The 19,898-nt window shown below is 57.4% G+C and overlaps 1 protein-coding gene across 1 annotated transcript in view; it reads left to right on the top strand.

Annotated features, from left to right (window-relative positions):
• The window catches only part of SHARPIN (SHANK associated RH domain interactor), a 37,676-nt gene continuing 17,778 nt past the window's right edge, over positions 1-19,898 (top strand). The window contains exons 1-8 of the mRNA XM_074986428.1: positions 1-455; positions 11,871-12,045; positions 12,969-13,085; positions 13,641-13,782; positions 14,258-14,348; positions 14,685-14,964; positions 16,903-17,033; positions 19,045-19,218. Of these exons, the coding sequence (XP_074842529.1) occupies positions 222-455; positions 11,871-12,045; positions 12,969-13,085; positions 13,641-13,782; positions 14,258-14,348; positions 14,685-14,964; positions 16,903-17,033; positions 19,045-19,218 (1,344 nt within the window). The 5' untranslated portion in view covers positions 1-221. The remainder of the gene's footprint in view (positions 456-11,870; positions 12,046-12,968; positions 13,086-13,640; positions 13,783-14,257; positions 14,349-14,684; positions 14,965-16,902; positions 17,034-19,044; positions 19,219-19,898) is intronic.

Below are 19,898 nucleotides of genomic sequence, written 5' to 3'. Positions count from 1 at the left end.
CGCGCCCCGGGGGGGGCGGGGGGCTGGAAAGCGGCTTTGGGGGCCCGCCCGCGACCGGCGTCTGTCACCCCGCCGCGAGCTCGGCCGGCGGGACCCGCCCCGCGTGGGTGGAGCCCCCGCCCCGCGGCCGGGCCCGCCCGGAACGCCGCGGCCGGGGCGTGTTTCCCGCCGGCCGGCGCGGAAGTGCGGCGCGTCCCGGCCCGGCCCGGCTCGGCTCGGCCATGGCTCTGCCGGGCGCGCCCGCCGCCGGCCCCGCGCCGCTGCCCACCGTGCTCATGTCCGTGCGCGCCTGGGCCGCGCGGCCGCTGCGCCTCCTGCCGCCCGCCGGGGCCTCCTCGCCCGCCGGGGACGCGCTGCTCCGCCTGCAGCTCAGCGTGCGGCCCGGCCCCGGCCCCGGCCCCGGCCCGCCGCGCTTCAGCCTCGCGCTGCGCCACACGGACGCCCGCCGCAGCGTGGTACGGCCGGGGGGGCGGGGCGGGGGTCTGAGCTGAGAGGGCTGTGATGGGGGCGGGGGTCTGAGCTGGGGGGGCAGGGGGAGGGGGCAGAGCTGAGGGGGCTGTGATGGGGACGGGGGGAGGGGGCAGAGCTGAGAGGGGCAGAGCTGAGGGGGCTGTGATGGGGGCGGGGGTCTGAGCTGAGCGGGGCAGGGGGAGGGGGTAGAGCTGAGAGGGGCAGAGCTGAGGGGGCTGTGATGGGGACGGGGGGAGGGGGTAGAGCTGAGAGGGGCAGAGCTGAGGGGGCTGTGATGGGGGCGGGGGTCTGAGCTGAGCGGGGCAGGGGGAGGGGGTAGAGCTGAGAGGGGCAGAGCTGAGGGGGCTGTGATGGGGGCGGGGGGAGGGGGCAGAGCTGAGAGGGGCAGAGCTGAGGGGGCTGTGATGGGGGCGGGGGTCTGAGCTGAGCGGGGCAGGGGGAGGGGGCAGAGCTGAGAGGGCTGTGGTGGGGGCGGGGTCTGAGCTGAGGGGGCAGGGGGAGGGGGCAGAGCTGAGGGGGCTGTGGTGGGGGCGGGGGTCTGAGCTGAGAGGGGCAGTGGGAGGGGGTAGAGCTGAGAGGGCTGTGGTGGGGGCGGGGGTCTGAGCTGAGAGGGGCAGGGGGAGGGGGCAGAGCTGAGGGGGCTGTGATGGGGGCGGGGGTCTGAGCTGAGAGGGGCAGGGGGAGGGGGCAGAGCTGAGAGGGCTGTGATGGGGGCGGGGGTCTGAGCTGGGGGGGCAGGGGAAGGGGGCAGAGCTGAGAGGGCTGTGGTGGGGGCGGGGGTCTGAGCTGGGAGGGCAGGGGGAGGGGGCAGAGCTGAGAGGGCTGTGATAGGGGCGGGGGTCTGAGCTGAGAGGGCTGTGGTGGGGGCGGGGGTCTGAGCTGGGGGGGCAGGGGAGGGGGGCAGAGCTGAGAGGGCTGTGGTGGGGACGGGGGTCTGAGCTGGGGGGGCAGGGGGAGGGGGCAGAGCTGAGGGGGCTGTGATGGGGGCGGGGGTCTGAGCTGAGAGGGGCAGGGGGAGGGGGCAGAGCTGAGAGGGCTGTGATGGGGGCGGGGGTCTGAGCTGTGGGGGCAGGGGAAGGGGGCAGAGCTGAGAGGGCTGTGGTGGGGGCGGGGATCTGAGCTGGGGGGGCAGGGGGAGGGGTCTGAGCTGAGAGGGCTGTGGTGGGGGTGGGGGTCTGAGCTGGGGGGGCAGGGGAAGGGGGCAGAGCTGAGAGGGCTGTGGTGGGGACGGGGGTCTGAGCTGGGGGGGCAGGGGGAGGGGGCAGAGCTGAGGGGGCTGTGGTGGGGGCGGGGGTCTGAGCTGAGAGGGGCAGGGGGAGGGGGCAGAGCTGAGAGGGCTGTGATGGGGGCGGGGGTCTGAGCTGGGGGGGCAGGGGAAGGGGGCAGAGCTGAGAGGGCTGTGGTGGGGGCGGGGATCTGAGCTGGGGGGGCAGGGGGAGGGGTCTGAGCTGAGAGGGCTGTGGTGGGGGTGGGGGTCTGAGCTGAGAGGGCTGTGGTGGGGGCAGAGGTCTGAGCTGGGGGGGCAGGGGGAGGGGGCAGAGCTGAGAGGGCTGTGGTGGGGGCGGGGGTCTGAGCTGAGAGGGGGAGGGGGCAGAGCTGAGAGGGCTGTGATGGGGGGAGGGGCAGAGCTGAGGGGGCTGTGATGGGGGCGGGGGTCTGAGCTGAGAGGGGCAGGGGGAGGGGGCAGAGCTGAGAGGGCTGTGATGGGGGCAGGGGTCTGAGCTGAGAGGGCTGTGATGGGGGTGGGGGTCTGAGCTGAGAGGGGCAGGGGGAGGGGGCAGAGCTGAGAGGGCTGTGGTGGGGGTGGGGGTCTGAGCTGAGAGGGGGAGGGGGCAGAGCTGAGAGGGCTGTGATGGGGTGGGGGTCTGAGCTGCAGAGGGGGACGAGGTTGGACTGGGGTGGTGGGCTGGCAGGAGTAGAGGCTGAGAGGGCAAAGAAGGGGTAAGAATTGGGGTACGACCCGAGGGCCGGGGCCTGGGAGGCAGTAAGAACTGAGCGGGAGGGGTGGCGATGGAGGTAAGCGCTGGGTGGGAGAGGGTGAGACAGACTGGATGTGGAGTGTCTGGGGGGCCACGTGCACTGAGGGAGCAAGAGGGGCTGGGTTAAGCGGGGTGCGGGTAGGGGATAAGTACTGAGGCAGCTGGGAGGGGATGGACACTGGGGCCAGGCGGGGATGGGAGTTGCAGCAAGAAGGGTCTGAAGGGGACTGAGTCCCCCTCTGTTAGCTCCCAGAGGCCAGTCAGCCCCTTGGTCGCAGAGTAGCCCCTCTCCAGAGTCAGCCAGCAGCACTCCCCCACCACAGCCCCTCCCCTGTGCCTAAGGGCTGGGGTTGCTGCACCCCGGTAGAGCCCTCCGGCCACCCTCCCACCCCCTCAGGGAAGGGGCTCAGTCCTTCTGAGGCAGGAGTTGCACAGGCTTGTGGTGCCCCCAACCGGGCTTCTGACTGGGCCTCTAGGAGAGGGTTTCATGGCTGAAATCTCCCACCCCAAGGCTACCTCTGGGCAGGCTTTGTGGGACTGGTGCCCCCAGCGTGGACCCACCAGGAGGCTGGTGCTATTTAGCCTCCTTTGTTGTCAGGCTCAGCAGAAAAGCCAAAGACTTAACAGACCCTGGAGACTGACCTCCTTAGCCTGAGAGGAGGGTTCTGCCCGTGCAGGTGAGGCCACTGCTGAAGAGGGGTCCCATGTGGAAGGCAGCCCTGCTCTTTTCCACACTTTCCCAGCTCTGGGGCGAAGGGAGGCCTCCAAAGGCCAGTGCTGGTATCCCATCACCTGTCAGAAGGAGCCCCTGTTCACACGCAGTCTTTGTAAGTACAGGTCAGGTTCCACAGTGACGATCGTGAGCAGCAGCCACCATCGTCTGCTCAAAGGCTGGGCTAGTCCCCCCAAGCTGCGTGCGACTGTTGATCTTGTACAAGTATAAACTCAGGAACTGGCAGCACTGAGGGGTTCTATAAAACAATCCAGGTGATAGGCTTTAGTATCCCCTGCCACAGGGCTCCTGCTGCAGTATGGGGTTGGCGCCCCTGCTGCAGCATGGGGCCACAGCCAGGGCCCCTGCTGCAGTGCAGTGCAGGGCTGCGGCCGGGGCCGGGGCCGGGGCCGGGGCCTTAGCCATGGAGCTCCTGCAGGAGCGCAGGGCCAGGGCAGCAGCAGGAGTCGGACCTCCCCATGTGCAGCACGCAGGTAGCAAGCACGAGGGCCCAGGGGCGCCCTGGCTGACCTCTTCCACCTGCCAAACTGAAGGGTAGAGCGCTGCATCGTTATTTATTAACGAAGCTGTGGTAAGTAGGACTACTAGTGATTTTAAAAAGGATTGCTGCCACTCAGAGGGTACATAGAGGTCAAATTTCGGCACTCCACCTTGGACAGGTTGCTGACCCCGGTTCTAATGTGTTTTTTGAGATGGGGCAGCCAGACGTCCATGTCATATCCAAGGGGTGAGCACATCATGGATTTATATAGGGGCACTATGGTCATTTCTTTGTTACCAATCCCTTTCCTAGTGGTTCCCGACTTTGCTTAGTTTGCCTGCCACTGCACATTGAGCGAATGTTTTCAGAGAACTATCCCCACCAATCCCAGAATCTCCCTTGTGAGCAGTAACAGCTAAGTTAGGCCCCTCAGTTGTATGTCAAATCTGGATTCCATTTTCCAACGTGCATTACGTTGCATTTATCAGCACAGACCCTCTGTGTAATGAGATCCTTTCGATGCTCTGCTTTGGCTGTATTTGCTGTGTCATGCCAAAGCACGGCACTGCACACAGCCCTTGATTTCTCCTGCCTTCTCTCTGTCTGCCTGCAAGGTTCCCACGGCTCAGTCCCCTGGCATTCCAGCTCCCCTCCAAAGTAACACAAGTCCAACTAGCAAGAGGTTCCGTGGTGCCGCCAGGGTTTCGTTTTCACCCACCTCCCCACTCCAGCACTCTGCAGATTACTTTGTAGTCTCTGGCTGCTGCCCAGTGTCCCCAGCTGTAAGGCTGTCCCAGGCACTCAGCCTGCCCCAGAGCTTCCTCCTTCAAACTGAGTTCTGACCCTGTCTTTCAGGCTGTCACCTGATCCCAGTTCATTCTGGGAGGCTAACTGAGAAGGGCTGGCAAGTCCCAGGCCTTGTGACCCTTAAAGGGACAAGCCACCCTGTTACAGAGGGGTCTGGGTCTGGGCAGAATGCCCCTCTGAGAGCCCACTGCCTGGGGCATTTCTAGGTCTCACTTATTTTAGATGCTGTTGCAGTCTGGTGCTGCTCCCAGAGGGGGGCAAATAGAAGAGGCAGTGGGTGGCGCCTGGGCTGTGGTGATGGAGCCAGTGGCGGTTTGCTAAAGTACGCTCTGGGGGGAGCACTGGCGCAGGACAGGTGGGAGGCTGTCAGGGCACATTCGTGCTGCTAACGTGTGTGTGAGTGTGCTGAAAACAAGACACCTGGTAAAATTACTCATAAGCAAGTGAGTTCAATGGCAGTGAACCAGAACGATGCACTACTACTAGTAATAAGCCTCTTCCACTCCTACATCTTGGAGCATAGGCCACTGATGACCATTTGCCAGCATCCTCTGTCCTGAGCGATCTTTTCCAGTTCTGACCAGGTGCATCCTATCTTTTTAGTGTCTGCCTTCAAGTCTCTGTGTTTCTTGGGCGCCCTCTTTTCCTTGTGGGTCCCAACATAAGGCTTGTGCTGTGATGTTGGTGGTTGGTTTTCTGAGGGTATGTCCAATCCATCGCCATCTTCTCTTCCTGATTTCTTCTTCAGCAGGAAGTTGGTGAGCCAGGTGCCACCGGTCTTGGTTGTTGATGGTGTGTGTCCAGTGAATCTGGAGGATTTTACTGAGGCAGTTATTAATAAATGTCTGGATGCTTTTGGACAGTCCTCTTTGTTCTCCAAGTTTCTGCTCCACACAGTGGGACTCATTTGACACTGGAGTTGAATAACCTAATCTTAGTCTGAGTGCTGATCTGCTTAGAATTCCAGATGTTTCTCATGAGAAGAAAAGCTGTTCTTGCTTTCCCATTCTTCGCTCTCACATCAGCATTGGTGCCCCCACCACCCATTGATGATGCTGCCCAGGTATGTGAAGTTCTCCACTTCTTCCAGTGCCCTGCTGCCAAGAATAATGGTCTCTATGCTACTCGTTGATTTTCAAGGTCTTAGTTTTTCCCTTAGGGATGCTCAAGCCAACCATAGCTGAGATGTCAGCAACTCTGACATCTCCTGTTGCATCTGTCGGTGGCTGTGGGACAGAAGTGCCAGATCATCAGCAAACTCCAGGTCATCCTGCTTGGTCCACATTTATCCACTGGATCCCATTTCTTTTCACTGCTGTTGTCATCTTCGTGACCCAGTCTATCACCAGGAGAAAGAGGAATGGTGACAACAAGCAGCCTTGTTGGACTTCAGTCTTCACTTCAAAGCGGCTGCGGAACTCTTCCCCCATGGTAAACTTTGCAGGTCATTCCTTCACAAGAGTTCTTAATGAGGCCGGCTAACTTGGTCGTTGTGCCGTAACTCCGAAGCAGCTGCCAGGGGGTTTCCCCATGTACGCTGTCGAAGGCTTTCTCATATTCTGTGAAGCTGATGTAAAGTGGTGAATTCCATTCTACAGATTACTCTAATATTTTGCAACCTGGTCAATGCAGGACCGCTTCTGTTGAAAGTCGGCTTGCTGGTCTCTCGGCTCTGGGTCCAGTGCCTTCTACGTTCTTTCCAGGATGATTCTGTTGAAAATTTTTCCTGGCACTGACAGAAGTGGGATTCCTTGATAGTTCTCGCAGCTGCTTAAGCTGCCCTGCTTTGGGATCTTGTTGAGGTATTACCCTCTTCTTCCCGGATCTTTTCAAACTGGGGAAACAGCATCTCTACTATGGTATCTGTGTCCACTTTGAGGGCTTCTGCAGGAATGTCATCTGGGCCTGCGGCTTTACCATTTTTTGCTTTCAAAATGGCCTTCCTGATCTTCTCCTCTAGTCAGTTGGCCACAGTCTATTGGAAGATCAGTTTTTGCTGCTTGGCTGTCTGGTAGATTTTCTGGGGCTGGTCTCTTGAGAAGCTCTTAGAAATGTTCTGCACACCAGTCCAGCTGCTGCTCTGTCGCTGCCACCACCTGTCCCTCTTTGTCTTTGACTGGTCGTTCAAATCTGCTGCATTTTCTCGACAGCTTCTTTGTAGAGTTGTATAGCTGTTTCATGTTTCCACTTGCTGCTGCAGCTTCTGCTTCTTTCACCAGATTTTCTGTGAAATTCTGCTTGTCCATCTTCATACTCTTCTTCACCTCCCTGTTGACTTTTGTATATTCTTCCTGTGCCGCTGCTGTGGTACGGCTGGTGTTAACTGCCTCTTTCTTGCGCTTCCTTTGTTGTCTCTTGTGCATTTTTTTTCTGCTGAGATCCATTCCTTTTGTGGTCCAACTCCTTCTTGGCAGGTTGCTGTTATCATATCTTTCACTTGTTGCCACCAAGTAAGTGGTCTGCCTGTTCATTGTACAGATCTTGTAGAACCTAGAACTTGTTGGTCACTGTAGGTCAATACTGTTTCTGCATCTGTGTGTCTTTCAAGAGGCTGATGATGTATTTCTGTTTTCTGGTTGCTGTTTCTGGCATATTCTTCTTCAGCTTCAATTTCAGTTTGGAAACCAATAGATGATTGGTCTGATGCTACATCAGCTTCCCTCTTCACTTGTAGATCATGCAGTGATTTCCTGAATTTTTTTGATATACAAAGGTAGTCAGTCTGGTTCTCTTTCATGTGATCTGGAGTGACCCATGTTGCTCTGTGAATTCTTTTATGAGGGACACACTGCCTCCGATGACAAGGTTGTTAAGGGCACAGAGGTCTGCAAACAGTACTCCCTTTTCATTCCTCTCTCCCAATCCATGGGGGCCCATCGTCTCTTCATAGCCGGTGTTGTCCACTCCAGTTTTGGCACGGAAGTCTCCCATCACAATGTTCACTTCTCTGCCATGTAGCTTGTTAAGTACATCTTTCAGTCCATTGTAGAAGTCGTCTTTGGCTTCTTCACAGTGATCATTTGGTGGTGCGTAGTACTGGATGGTGTTCATCTTGATCTTCGTTTTAGTTCTGAATGAGACTGTAACCATTCTTGATCCGTGGACTCCCCATCCAATCAATGCCTTCTGCGTGTCTTTGTATAACAGAAGTGTGACGCCTTCTGTGCGGAGCATTGTCATCTTCGTGCCCTGAGGACAGCAGCCTCTCTCCTGTTGGCAATCTTAGTTGTCCTGACTGTAGCCATCTGGTCTCACTGAGTCCAAGCACTGCGAGCTTATCGCGTCGCATTTCTGCAGCCACTTGAGCGATCTTTCCTGTTTCGTACATCGCTCTGATGTTCCATGCTCCGATGAGCGGGGTTTTCCTGGTTGATAAAAGGGTGATTGGCATTTTAGCTTTCTTCTGGCTTTCATTACAGCACATGTCACTCCCTTGAGACGAAGGCGCTTTTTCTGTTAGGAGTAGAATCTGTTGAACTGTTGTCAAGCGGTTGGTGGGCGGAATGAGCTGCCTAGGGGCTGTTTCTCCGCACAGTGCTGGGAGCAGGACGCACCCCTGCAGGAGTGGGAGATGGAGGAGCAGCAGGGATGGGGGGGGTCATGTAAAGGGCCGATGGGTGGGCAGCAGAGGGGGGACACAACCCTCCAGCCCCTGCCCCCACTCACCAGCCCCTGCAGCAAACAGGCAGCACTGGCAGAAAAGGGGTTGGGGGCAGCTGCTGGCTGAGAGGCAGGCATGCAGCAGAGACTGCGATGGTGGACTAGCAGGGTGAGCAGCTGGCCCTGCCCACTGCAGCTTTGCTTGACCACCAGCTTGGCACACCCACCCCCACCCCCACCATCAGCCACTGGACCCCTGCACTCATTGCAGGTGGGTGGGTGGCTGGTGGATCGAGGATGGGGGAGGGTGATGGTACGAGTTTCTGGTGCTGGGAGGACAAGTATGGAGGGGAGAAGAGACAGAAAATATGGGCCAATTGGCCCATGTTTACAAACAACTAGAGGCACCTGCAGGAAGGCTTAAGCATGAGACTGTCCCTTTGTAAATGGGCTGTCCAGTCACCCTACATGGGAGCTGTATCTCAGGCTCACCAGGTACACACAGGCCCCTCAGGGCCTGGCCCCCACTTTCCTAGCACTGTCTTGTAAGCTCTGCATGGCAGCTCCTCGGGTAGAGCTGCTCTTCGTCCCAATCCTGCAAACTTAGGCCCTTGCTTGAATCAATCATAGAACACTAGGACTGGAAGGGGCCTCGAGAGGCCATCGAGCCCAGCCCCCTGCCCCAATGGCAGGACCAAGTACTGTCTATCAGGGATGGTCTAGACATCTATTTAACCCCAGCGATGGAGATTCCACAACCTCCCTTGTCAATTTATTCCACTGTTTGACCACCCTGACAGTGGGGAACTTTTTCCTAATGTCCAACCTAAACCTCCCTTGCTGCAGTTTAAGCCCGTTGCCTCTTGTTCTATCCTCAGAGGCCAAGAAGAACAAGTTTTCTCCTTCCTCCTTATGACTCCCTTTAAGATACCTGAAAACCACTATCATGTCCCCCCTCAATCTTCTCTTTTCCAAACTTAACAAGCCCAATTCTTTCAGCCTTTTCTCATAGGTCACATTCTCTAGACCTTTAATCATTCTTATTGCTCTTTTCTGGACCCTCTCTAGTTTCTCCACATCTTTTTTGAACTGCGGTGCCCAGAACTGGACACAATACTCCAGCTGAGGCCTAACCAGCGCAGAGTAGAGCGGGAGAATGACTTCTCGTGTCTTGTTCACAACACACCTGTTAATGCATCCCAGAATCATGTTTGCTTTTTTTTGCAACAGCATCACACTGTTGACTCATATTTAACTTGTGGTCCACTATAACCCCTAGATTCCCTTTCTGCTGTACTCATTCCTAGACAGTCTCTCCCTATTCGGTTTGTGTGAAAGTGATTGTTCCTTCCCAAGTGGAGCACTTTGCATTTGTCCTTATTAAACTTCATCCTGTTTACCTCAGACCATTTCTCCAATTTGTCCAGATCATTTTGAATTATGACCCTATCCTCCAAAGCAGTTGCAACCCCTCCCAACTTGGTGGTATCTGCAAACTTAATCAGCGTACTTTCTATGCCAATATCTAAATCGTTGATGAAGACGTTGAACAGAACCGGTCCTAACACAGACCCCTGCGGAACCCCACTTGTTATACTTTTCCAGCAGGATTGAGAACCATTAAGAACTACTCTGAGTATGGTTATCCAGCCAGTTATGCACCCACCTTATAGTAGCCCCATCTAAATTGTATTTGCCTAGTTTTTTGATAAGAATATCATGGGAGACCGTATCACATGCTTCACTAAAGTCTAGGTATATCACATCTACAGCTTCTTCCCTGTCCACAAGGCTTGTTATCCTATCAAAGAAAGCTATCAGATTAGTTTGACAAGATTTATTCTTTACAAACCCATGCTGGCTGTTTCCTATCACCTTACCACCTTCCCAGTGCTTGCAGATGATTTCTTTAATTACCTGCTCCATTATCTTTCCTGGCACTGAAGTTAAGCTGACTGGCCTGTAGTTTCCTGGGTTATTCTTGTTCCCCTTTTTATAGATGGGCACTATATTTGCCCTTTTCCAGTCTTCTGGAATCTCTCCTGTCTCCCATGATTTTCCAAAGATGATGGATAAAGGCTCAGATACCTCCCCTATCAGCTCCTTGAGTATTCTAGGGTGCATTTCATCAGGACCTGGTGACTTGCAGACATCTAATTTTCCTAAGTGATTTTTAACTTGTTCTTTTTTTAGTTCAACTTCTAACCCTACCCCTTTCCCACTAGCATTCACTATGTTGGACATTCCTTCATCAGACTTCTCAGTGAAGAGTGAAACAAAGAAGTCATTTAGCATCTCTGCCATTTCCAAGTTCCCTGTTACTGTTTCTCCCTCCTCACTGAGCAATGGCCCTACCCTGTCCCTGGTCGTCTTCTTGTTTCTAATGTATTTATAAAAAGCCTCGTTTCCCTTTATGCCTGTAGCTAGTTTGAGATCATTTTGTGCCTTAGCCTTTCTAATCTTTCTCCTGCATTCTTGTGTTGTTTGCCTATATTCATCCTTTGTAATTTGGCCTTGTTTCCATTTTTTTATACAATTCCTTTTTTATTTTGAGATCATGCAAGATCTCCTGGTTAAGCCAAGGCAGTCTTTTTCCATATTTTCTATCTTTCCTACGCAGCGGGATAGCTTGCTTTTGGGTCCTTAATAATGTCCCCTTGAAAAACTGCCAACTCTCCTCAGCTGTTTTTCCCCTCAGTTTTGCTTCCCATGGGACCTTACCTACCAGCTCTCAGAGTTTACCAAAATCTGCCCTCCGGAAATCCATTATCTCTATTTTGCTGTTTTCTGTTCTACCCTTCCTTAGGATTGTGAACTCTGTGATTTCATGATCACTTTCACTCAAGCTGCCTTCCACCTTCAAGTTCTCTACCAATTCCTCCCTATTTGTTAAAATCAAATCTAAAACAGCTTCCCCTGGTAGCTTTTTTCAACCTTTTGGAATAAAAAATTGTCTCCAATACAATCCAAGAACTTACTGGATAGTCTGTGCCCTGCTGTATTACTTTCCCAACATATATCTGGATAGTTGAAGTCCCCCATCACCACCAAATCTGGGGCCCTGCTTGACTTCGTTAGTTGTTTTAAAAAAAAGCCTCATCCACCTCTTCCACCTGGCTAGGCGGCCTGTAGTAGACGCCTAGCAGGACATCACCCTTGTTTTTTACCCCTCTTAGTCTAACCCAGAGACTCTCAACACGTCCATCTCCACCTCAGTCCAAGTGTGTACATTTTTAATATATAAGGCAACGCCTCCCCCCTTTCTTCCCTGTCTATCCTTCCTAAGCAGGCTGTACCCTTCAGTACCAACATTCCAATTGTGTGTATTATCCCACCATGTTTCTGTGATGCCAACGATGTCATAGTTGTATTTATTTATTAGCACTTCCAGTTCTTCCTGCTTATTACCCGTACTTCTTGCATTTGTATACAGGCATCTAAGATATTGATTTGATCTTGCGTCCCTGTTTTGCCCTGACCCTCTTTTTACTCTGACCTTGTTGCCCAGGCTGCCTCCCATTTCTGACCCATCTCCCAGGTTTCCATGTTCTCCACTTACCTGTGGGCTTTGCTCCCCTGCCCCCGTTGAACCTAGTTTAACTTTGCTTGCAGCAGTTTTCTTGAGCACCTAGCGTAGCCTCAGCCCATACCGTGGGTAAGAAGGTCTCTGGAATGTCCCAGATTAGCAGGGCTCTGGGCGAAGACAGGGGCCAGGGAGCAGCGTGGATGGGGTGGTAGGCACATTGCCTTGCTGATGCCTGGGGGTGGCCTCATAACCCTGTCCTTGGTCTGTCCCTAGAGCATTGCAGAGTACAACCTCAAAGACATCTCGTACACAGTGAAGAACGCCTCGTGCCACGAGCTGACGGTGCTGAACGGCGCCGAGGAGCCGATCGTGTTCCACTTTGAAGATGAGCGGGAGGCACAGAAGTGGTGGACGGTTGTGAGCAGCTCCCTGCGGGAGGTGCAGAAAGGTCAGCAGTGGCAGGCTGGGTGCTCTGGGGCTGACTGGCCTGACTGCATTTGCCTTTTACAAAGGGTGCTTGGCTCGTGCAGGGGCAATGCCAGGCTTCTCCTGGCCCAGTGCCCTGAGGCCATAGCTGCTGTACGTACATGGAGCAGGGTGCAGAGCCCCCTCAGAGGGGATTGGGACACCTTTTCCCCAGTGTAGACTCGACATCCCCAGGAGAAGACACCTCTGCAGAGATGCTCCTGGCACAACTCACCCAGCTCTCTCCCTGCAGGGCGCAGCAGGAGCGTGATGGAGGAGGTGACTGGGCAGGGAGCACAGCCATGCTCTGCCGGGAGGAAACAGCCAGGGAGTGGGAGGCTGAGGCAGAGCAGCCTTGTAGGGAGGGTGTCAGTGCAGGTCCGTCTGGGCCTGAGCTTGGGCCGGTGGGACAATGGATGCTGCGGGGGCCCCATGTCGCCTTCTGACAGTCCATCCCTGCTGCTCCTGGGCAGTCTGAGGCAGCCAGCGGGGGGCAGCTGGGAGAGCATTTTGGAGGGACCCTTTGACATGGGGGGGAGGGGTGCAGCATCCCAGCGGACTCACCTGAAAAGTGGGACTCAGCCATTCAAATGGCGGATGGGCTTGGCAGAGTGGAGAGGGGCAAGGGAAGGTGGGACAGAAAGGCCCAACGTGGTGCCCTGCAGACCCAGGGAGAGGGCATGTGCCGCGATGGTCGGGGTGCGGCCTGGGCAGGCACAGTGTTTCTGGCCAGGTGTGTGTGAGCTGTGCTATCCCCTCCCATGGGGCACAGATGGCAATCGCTCCCCTGCTTTCGCAGCCCCCCCCCAGGAAGCTGCTGTACTGACTCCCCTGTTCCCAGAACTTCAGGGCTGGCACTGGCTGCGCTGTGCTCTTTCTCAGGACACTCTTCGGGTTCTCTTCCAGCTGCGGAGAGCCCCACTGGGCTGGCATCACAGCCCTCTCCCTTGCCCCCAGCCAGCGGGAACGCCCTGGTCGCTCCGGAGTCAGACACGCCACAGTCCTCGCAGCTCTCAGACAAAGGTAGTGAAGAGTGGAAGGTGCCTTGGCCCTACTCACATCGGCAGTTGTCACCCAGCCACAGAGGCAGGCATGAAACCCTGGGCCCAGAGCCTGACTGCCTGTTCCCTGTGCTCGGGCTCTCTGAAGTACGCCTGGCTCTCTAGTCCTAGGGTATGGTGGTGCTCAGCCTGCCTGGGCTGGGTTTGGCTGGCCAGTTCAGCCAAGTTCTGCATGAGAGCAATAACTAAACTCTTGGCGGTTCCAGCCGCTGCCCTGCATCGCTCCTATAAAAATCCCCTTTTTCTCTTCTACCACCTCACGTGGGCCCGCTCGCAAGGGCAATGCCACGGGGCCATGCTGGCTGAGGCACGCAGAGCAGCCGGGGGCTGCCGTGCTGACCTCCACCGCACACCACCCTTGGTGGCCAGGCAGGGGCTGACCTGGGGGAGGAGGACTTCATGGCACGGCTCCTGGACTAGCAGCCAGCATGCAGCCCGAGGCAGGGTGCAGGGCCGCTGACGGTGCTCTGCACACGCTGATGCCCTGCCCTACACTCTGCATCCTCTGCCTTCCTAGAGGATCTAGCGCTCCGCCTTGCCAGAGCCATTGAGTTCGGGGACGAAGAGGCAGCTGCCCAGTGTGCCATGGCACTGGCTCAGCAGCAGGCCTCCCTGCGCATCCTCCTGAAGGAATCCAACTACCCCAGCAGCGAGATCAGGTGAGACCAAGCGCCAGCAGTGCCCGCCCCTCTTCTGCATGCGCTGCAAGGAGCCGCTCCCCACTCCCTGCCGCCCCCCAAGTGTCCAGCAGGCTCTGGGTTAGGCTGAGAGCCCTCTCAGGGCAGCATGTGGCGCAGCAGGGGCCTGATGCTCACTGGGGTCGCTAGGCTAGAACCAGTAAGCAGTCTCCGCCAGTGCTCTCCAGGGCAAGGGGCGTTACATTGAAGTAGCCTCTCCCTGGTCGGGTAGGCGGGGAGCTGACCTGCAGCATGCCTTGGCCCCGCCCCTTGCCACTCCCACTTTCGTGGTGAGCCCGGCCCGGCGCCGGAGCCCCGGTGTCCGAGCACAGCTGCCATGCACAGGGTGTGCCAGGGGAGGCAGCGCTGGGATTTCTCTCCTTCTGGAGCTCCCCCGTAGCAGTCGGTGCAGCTCCACCCTGGACCCTGCTTACGGGCTCCCCACCGCCTCTTCCAGGATGAAGGTTGGTGTGGAAGACACCATGTGCTCTACCAATATAACCGTCAAGGTCCATGCTCACATGACGACTGGGACACTGAGGCAGCAGGTATGATGCAGTGCTAAGGCGGCTCCTTCCATGCCACTGCCTGTAGGAGCTGGGCCATGGGACGCCAGAGCCCCCGCCGGCCCAGAGTCCATTGCCTGCCCGTGAGCAGGGCTGCCCAGAAACAATCCAGCTGTGAACTCGGCTCTGTAGCATGGCTGCAGGCTCGGTGTTTGGAGGGGGAGTGGGCACCCAGGCCGCTCCTCAACTCAAGCGGGGACGCTGGGTCTTCTCCAGTGTTCCTCACGGCCCAGTGGATGCCTGTGTGACCCCAACTCGGGGCAGAGCCATGGGGCTGCCGTGGTGGTGGAATAGCTCTTGCCTTCTCCTGCCTCGCAGGTTTTCCAGGATTATGGGTTCCACCCCAGCGTGCAGCGGTGGATCATTGGCCAGTGTCTGTGTGTGGATGATCGGACGATAGGCTCCTACGGCATCCGAAAGGATGGGGACACGGCTTTCCTTTATCTGCTCTCGGCCAAGAGGGCCAACCTGACTGAGCAGCGCTGCGAGGAGGACCGAGTTCTGGCTATGCTGCCTCCAGTCCCCTCGCTCTTGGACAGCTCTGGCACCGAAGAGAAACGCAAATACAGCACCTTGCCAAGCATGACGCCCAAGAAAGGTCTGACTTGCTTCCTGCTGCTCACCCAGGGCAGCCCTCGGCAGGGTGGGGCCAGGTCCTCTGTTGGAATGAACAGCCTCAGCTCCCTGCTGACAGGGGAACTGCCCTGATGTGCCCCAGCTGTGTTGGGCCGGTGGTTTTGCACTGCTGAAATGCTCGCAGTCCCAGGCCTGGGGCTAGGGAGACAGGGACAGCTGCAGGGTCTCCATGCCTGGAGGAGACAGTGGTGTCAGGAGGAGGATTAGGGTTATGGGGAGCGGGGGAACCTTTCAGGAAAGGAGTCCACCCAGCAAGGGTGATTGCCACCTATCCCACAAGAGAACCAGAAGGCTGGTGTGCCTAGTTCAAAGGGCTGCAGAGTTTTTGAGCTGAGGGCTGGGGGAAAGCCCACCAGTGTGCAGGAGCACAGTGGTCCGGCAGAGATCCTACGGTGGGGGACACTTAAAGAGGATGCTCTGTACCCCACTGAGGAGAAGAGGGTGGAAATCCAAGTAGGAGCTGGTGAGGAGCAGGCAAATGGAAGAGTTCCATTGTGCTGTGCTGCAGGAAGGCAGAGACCTGAGTATTGGCCGAAGGCGCCTGTGCTTCTACACAGCTGCGGGAAGTGTAAGTGTGGTGGAATATGAACCGGGGCACCTGGCATTCCAGATGGGTATTGGGATATAGCCAGCAGTGCGGAAGAGTGAGTGTGGGAAGTTTAATCAGGAGGACAGGGCCATATCCAGGAGCAGGACATATGGGAGGAACAGAGCAGGTCATGCTGGCGGGGGTGCGGCACTCCATGTGACCAAAAGCACAGAGTCAGACGACGTACAAGTCTTAGGTGACTCACGCTGCTCCCAAGAATCGCTAGGAGTAGAGAGCTTGTGTGTGGCTGGTCAGCGTGCACCCGGAGGAAGAGGCTGTTGGCCACCTGACCAGAGTGGTGACCCTGATTGTGAAGGGCTCAGGGAAATGAGAGCAGCTACAGAGGCAGGAAGTGAAATAATAGTGGGGGATTTCCACTGTCCCCATATTGACCAGAGACATGTCACTTCCAGCAGGGATGCAGGGATAACATTTGTAGACCCATGAAGTGCTTTTTGGAGCAGGTATTCCCAGGCCCCACAAGGGGAGAGGCAAGCTCAGCACAGGATCTGGTCCAAGAGGTGAAGCTAGCTGGACTACTTGGTAATAGCATCCATAACGAAATTGCATTTAACGTCTGTGTAGGGGGGAAATGCCAGCTCTTCCCCCCGGCCACCTGCTAGAGCAGCATCTAACTTCAAAGCAGGGAAGTATGCAAATGAGGAAGCCAGTTACCTGTAATTTAAAGGGAACAGTTGGGAGAGTGAAATGCCTGCAAACTGCAGGAGCACTGCTTAGAAACATCGCAAGAGAGATTCAAACTGAGCGTGTACCGCAAATTGAAAAAAGAGTAGGTGGGTCAGAAAATGTGACTGATTGCAAAGTGAGCGAAGGAGGCAGTGAGCAGCTGAAGGGCACCTTTGAATAGGGAAGTCAGAGCTGAGTGAGGAACTCTGGCAAGGCCAATGTACGCGTGGAAAGCAGAGCCCAGTGTGGAGCTGTACAAACGGTTTCAAAGCCCTGGCCCAGCGCCTCCACCCCACTAACAGTCCTGGACCCTGGACCCCCAGAAGGGAAGTTGTTCAGCTCCCTGGTAGCGAGCTCCTCCAGCGTGGGGGGCGTGGTCTGCCCCCAGTGGGGGCACTCTGGGCGTTGCATACTGTGCTGTTCCCGGTATGGCTCTGGGCAGTCATTGTGCAAGCGAGAGGCTGCCCTGCTGTGCAGCGGTTTGTGGTCACGCGGCTCCCACGCAGCCAGGCTCTGCTGACCCTCTGTGTGACATAGAGCTGCACTGGTTCAGCCACACCTGGCCACGCTTCATCCTGTGGAGACGTTTGTAATGGGTCTGTTTGCTGGCGTCTGCCCCTCTAGCGTGGGCCACTGACAACAGTGGGAAGATGGATATCAGAGACATCAGCCACCAGCTGGAAGTGCTGCAGCTCGCCAACCCCTCACCCAGCCAATCCAAAGCCCCCCCGGCCACCGCTGCTCCACCCTTGCAGGTATGTGCCCATCTGGGCCCTCCCCCCATCTCTGCAGTGTGCGCCCATCTCACCCCCTCCCCTGTGTGGTATGTGCCCATCTGTCTGCTTCCCTCACCTGTGTGGTAAGCGCCCGTCTGAGCCCTTCCCCCACCCCACCCTCACCTGTTCAGTGTGTGCCCGTCTGACTGCTTCCTCCATCCCACCCTCACCTGAGTGGCATATGCCTGTCTGAGCCCTTCCCCCACTCTGCTCTCACCTGTGCAGTATGTGCCCATCTGAGCCCTTCCCCCACCCCACCCTCACCTGTTCAGTGTGTGCCCGTCTGACTGCTTTCTCCATCCCGCCCTCACCTGAGTGGCGTATGCCCGTCTGAGCCCTTCCCCCACTCGGCTCTCACCTGTGCAGTATGTGCCCGTCTGAGCCCTTCCCCCACCACACCCTCACCTGTTCAGTGTGTGCCCGTCTGACTGCTTTCTCCATCCCACCCTCACCTGTTCAGTGTGTGCCCGTCTGAGCCCTTCCCCCACCCCACCCTCACCTGTTCAGTGTGTGCCCGTCTGACTGCTTCCTCCATCCCACCCTCACCTGAGTGGCATATGCCTGTCTGAGCCCTTCCCCCACTCTGCTCTCACCTGTGCAGTATGTGCCCGTCTGAGCCCTTCCCCCACCCCACCCTCACCTGTTCAGTGTGTGCCCGTCTGACTGCTTTCTCCATCCCACCCTCACCTGAGTGGCGTATGCCCGTCTGAGCCCTTCCCCCACTCGGCTCTCACCTGTGCAGTATGTGCCCGTCTGAGCCCTTCCCCCACCCCACCCTCACCTGTTCAGTGTGTGCCCGTCTGACTGCTTTCTCCATCCCACCCTCACCTGAGTGGCGTATGCCCGTCTGAGCCCTTCCCCCACTCGGCTCTCACCTGTGCAGTATGTGCCCGTCTGAGCCCTTCCCCCACCACACCCTCACCTGTTCAGTGTGTGCCCGTCTGACTGCTTCCTCCATCCCACCCTCACCTGAGTGGCGTATGCCCGTCTGAGCCCTTCCCCCACTCTGCTCTCACCTGTGCAGTATGTGCCCGTCTGAGCCCTTCCCCCACTCGGCTCTCACCTGTGCAGTATGTGCCCGTCTGAGCCCTTCCCCCACTCTGCTCTCACCTGTGCAGTATGTGCCCGTCTGAGCCCTTCCCCCACCCCACCCTCACCTGTTCAGTGTGTGCCCGTCTGACTGCTTTCTCCATCCCACCCTCACCTGAGTGGCGTATGCCCGTCTGAGCCCTTCCCCCACTCGGCTCTCACCTGTGCAGTATGTGCCCGTCTGAGCCCTTCCCCCACCACACCCTCACCTGTTCAGTGTGTGCCCGTCTGACTGCTTCCTCCATCCCACCCTCACCTGAGTGGCGTATGCCCGTGTGAGCCCTTCCCCCACTCGGCTCTCACCTGTGCAGTATGTGCCCGTCTGAGCCCTTCCCCCACTCTGCTCTCACCTGTGTGGTATGTGCCTGTCTCAGCAATTCCTCCACCCTGCTCTCAGCTGTGCATTTGTGCACCTGTCTGACTCTTCCTCCCAGCCCATCTCCTCTGCTCCTCCTCTGCTGTCACCAGGGCAGGTTTGTTCCCTGTCTGGCTGCTCCACACTCCCCTTCACGAGCCAAGAGGCTCAGCCCTGCACATGCAGGGAATGAGGGCAGTCCTTGTCACACGCCTGCCTGCTCCCAGGCGAGCCTTTCGCCGGCGCAGTCTCTGTGCCTGTCGCTGCCTTGGCCATCGCAGTCAGGGTGTGATCCCTGGCGAGAAAGTGTGCTCACATCTCAGGGGAGGGGCACTGATTAAAAGGGACCCCTTCTTCCAGAGGTGGGTTTTCTCTGCTGCTGTGCGCATTGCCTGTCCTTTGGCCTTGCAGTGCACCTCGTATGGGGACGGGCAGGGGAGTCTGTTAACGCTGGGGCTCCCACAGGTGCTGGGAGTGCATGCCCCAGGCAACCTCTCCCTCTTGCTCAGTGCTGCGTGGCTGAAGGGCCCATCTCGTTCCCTGCAGGCGGGCTGGTCCTGTCCAAAGTGTACCTTCATCAACAAGCCCACACGGCCGGGCTGTGAGATGTGCAGCACGGACCGGCCGGCAGACTACGTGGTGCCTGGCAATTACCGCCCGGATGAGCTGGAGCTGTGGAGGATGCAGCAGGAGGAAGAGGGCATCTTACAGTACCAGCAGGTAACTCTGGAGGCAGTTTGGCCTGGGGAGCAGGTGTGGTGCCCTCACCACTCTGTAGGCACCGTGCCAGGGAGCAGGGATGGACAGGAGCAGCCTACTAGAGCCTTGTGGTGGTGCTCCTGGGAGCGTGGAGGCCCTGGCCCCAGGGAGAGCTGCCTCCTCTCTGCTAGTGAAAAGCAGGCCGGGGGGCCTGCGGCCCTCGCTCCACAGGGGAGTTTGCGTTCCGACCCCTCCAGCCAGGCTGGTGCAGTGAGGGCAGCCCCCAGCCGTGGTGGGACCCTGCTGGCATTTGCCTCGCCTGCGCCTGCAGTTCCTCAGCTGGGAGCAGTGACTTTGCTAGGGCCCTGTCCCAGGGGCTGTGGGCCTTTGGGCACTGCAGGCTGAGTTCGGCATGACACAGGCCCCTGAGTGGCAGCTTCTTCCCCTCCCTCCCAGCTCCATGCGGCCAGGCTCTCATTTTCTGTGTGTGGCGAATGGTGAGCAGTGGAAGGAGCGGAGCGGAGCGGCGGTCGGGCTGGCTGGGCCAGCGAGGCCCTGCCTGGGCTAGTTTGTCAGAGCTGCACACCTCGGGGGGGCAGCAGCACCAGCTGATGCCCCCTGTCGGGCCTGTCCAAAGCTTAGCTGGGCTGTGGCTCAGCTGGGGGCTGCCCTGTTGGGAGCTGCGCTTCACCCGCTAGCCC

Source organism: Carettochelys insculpta, chromosome 2 (genome assembly GCF_033958435.1).
Source record: "Carettochelys insculpta isolate YL-2023 chromosome 2, ASM3395843v1, whole genome shotgun sequence".
Lineage (NCBI taxonomy): Eukaryota > Metazoa > Chordata > Testudines > Carettochelyidae > Carettochelys > Carettochelys insculpta.
The sequence above is the reverse complement of the archived record's forward strand: the minus strand, read 5'-3'. Positions and strand labels throughout refer to the sequence as shown.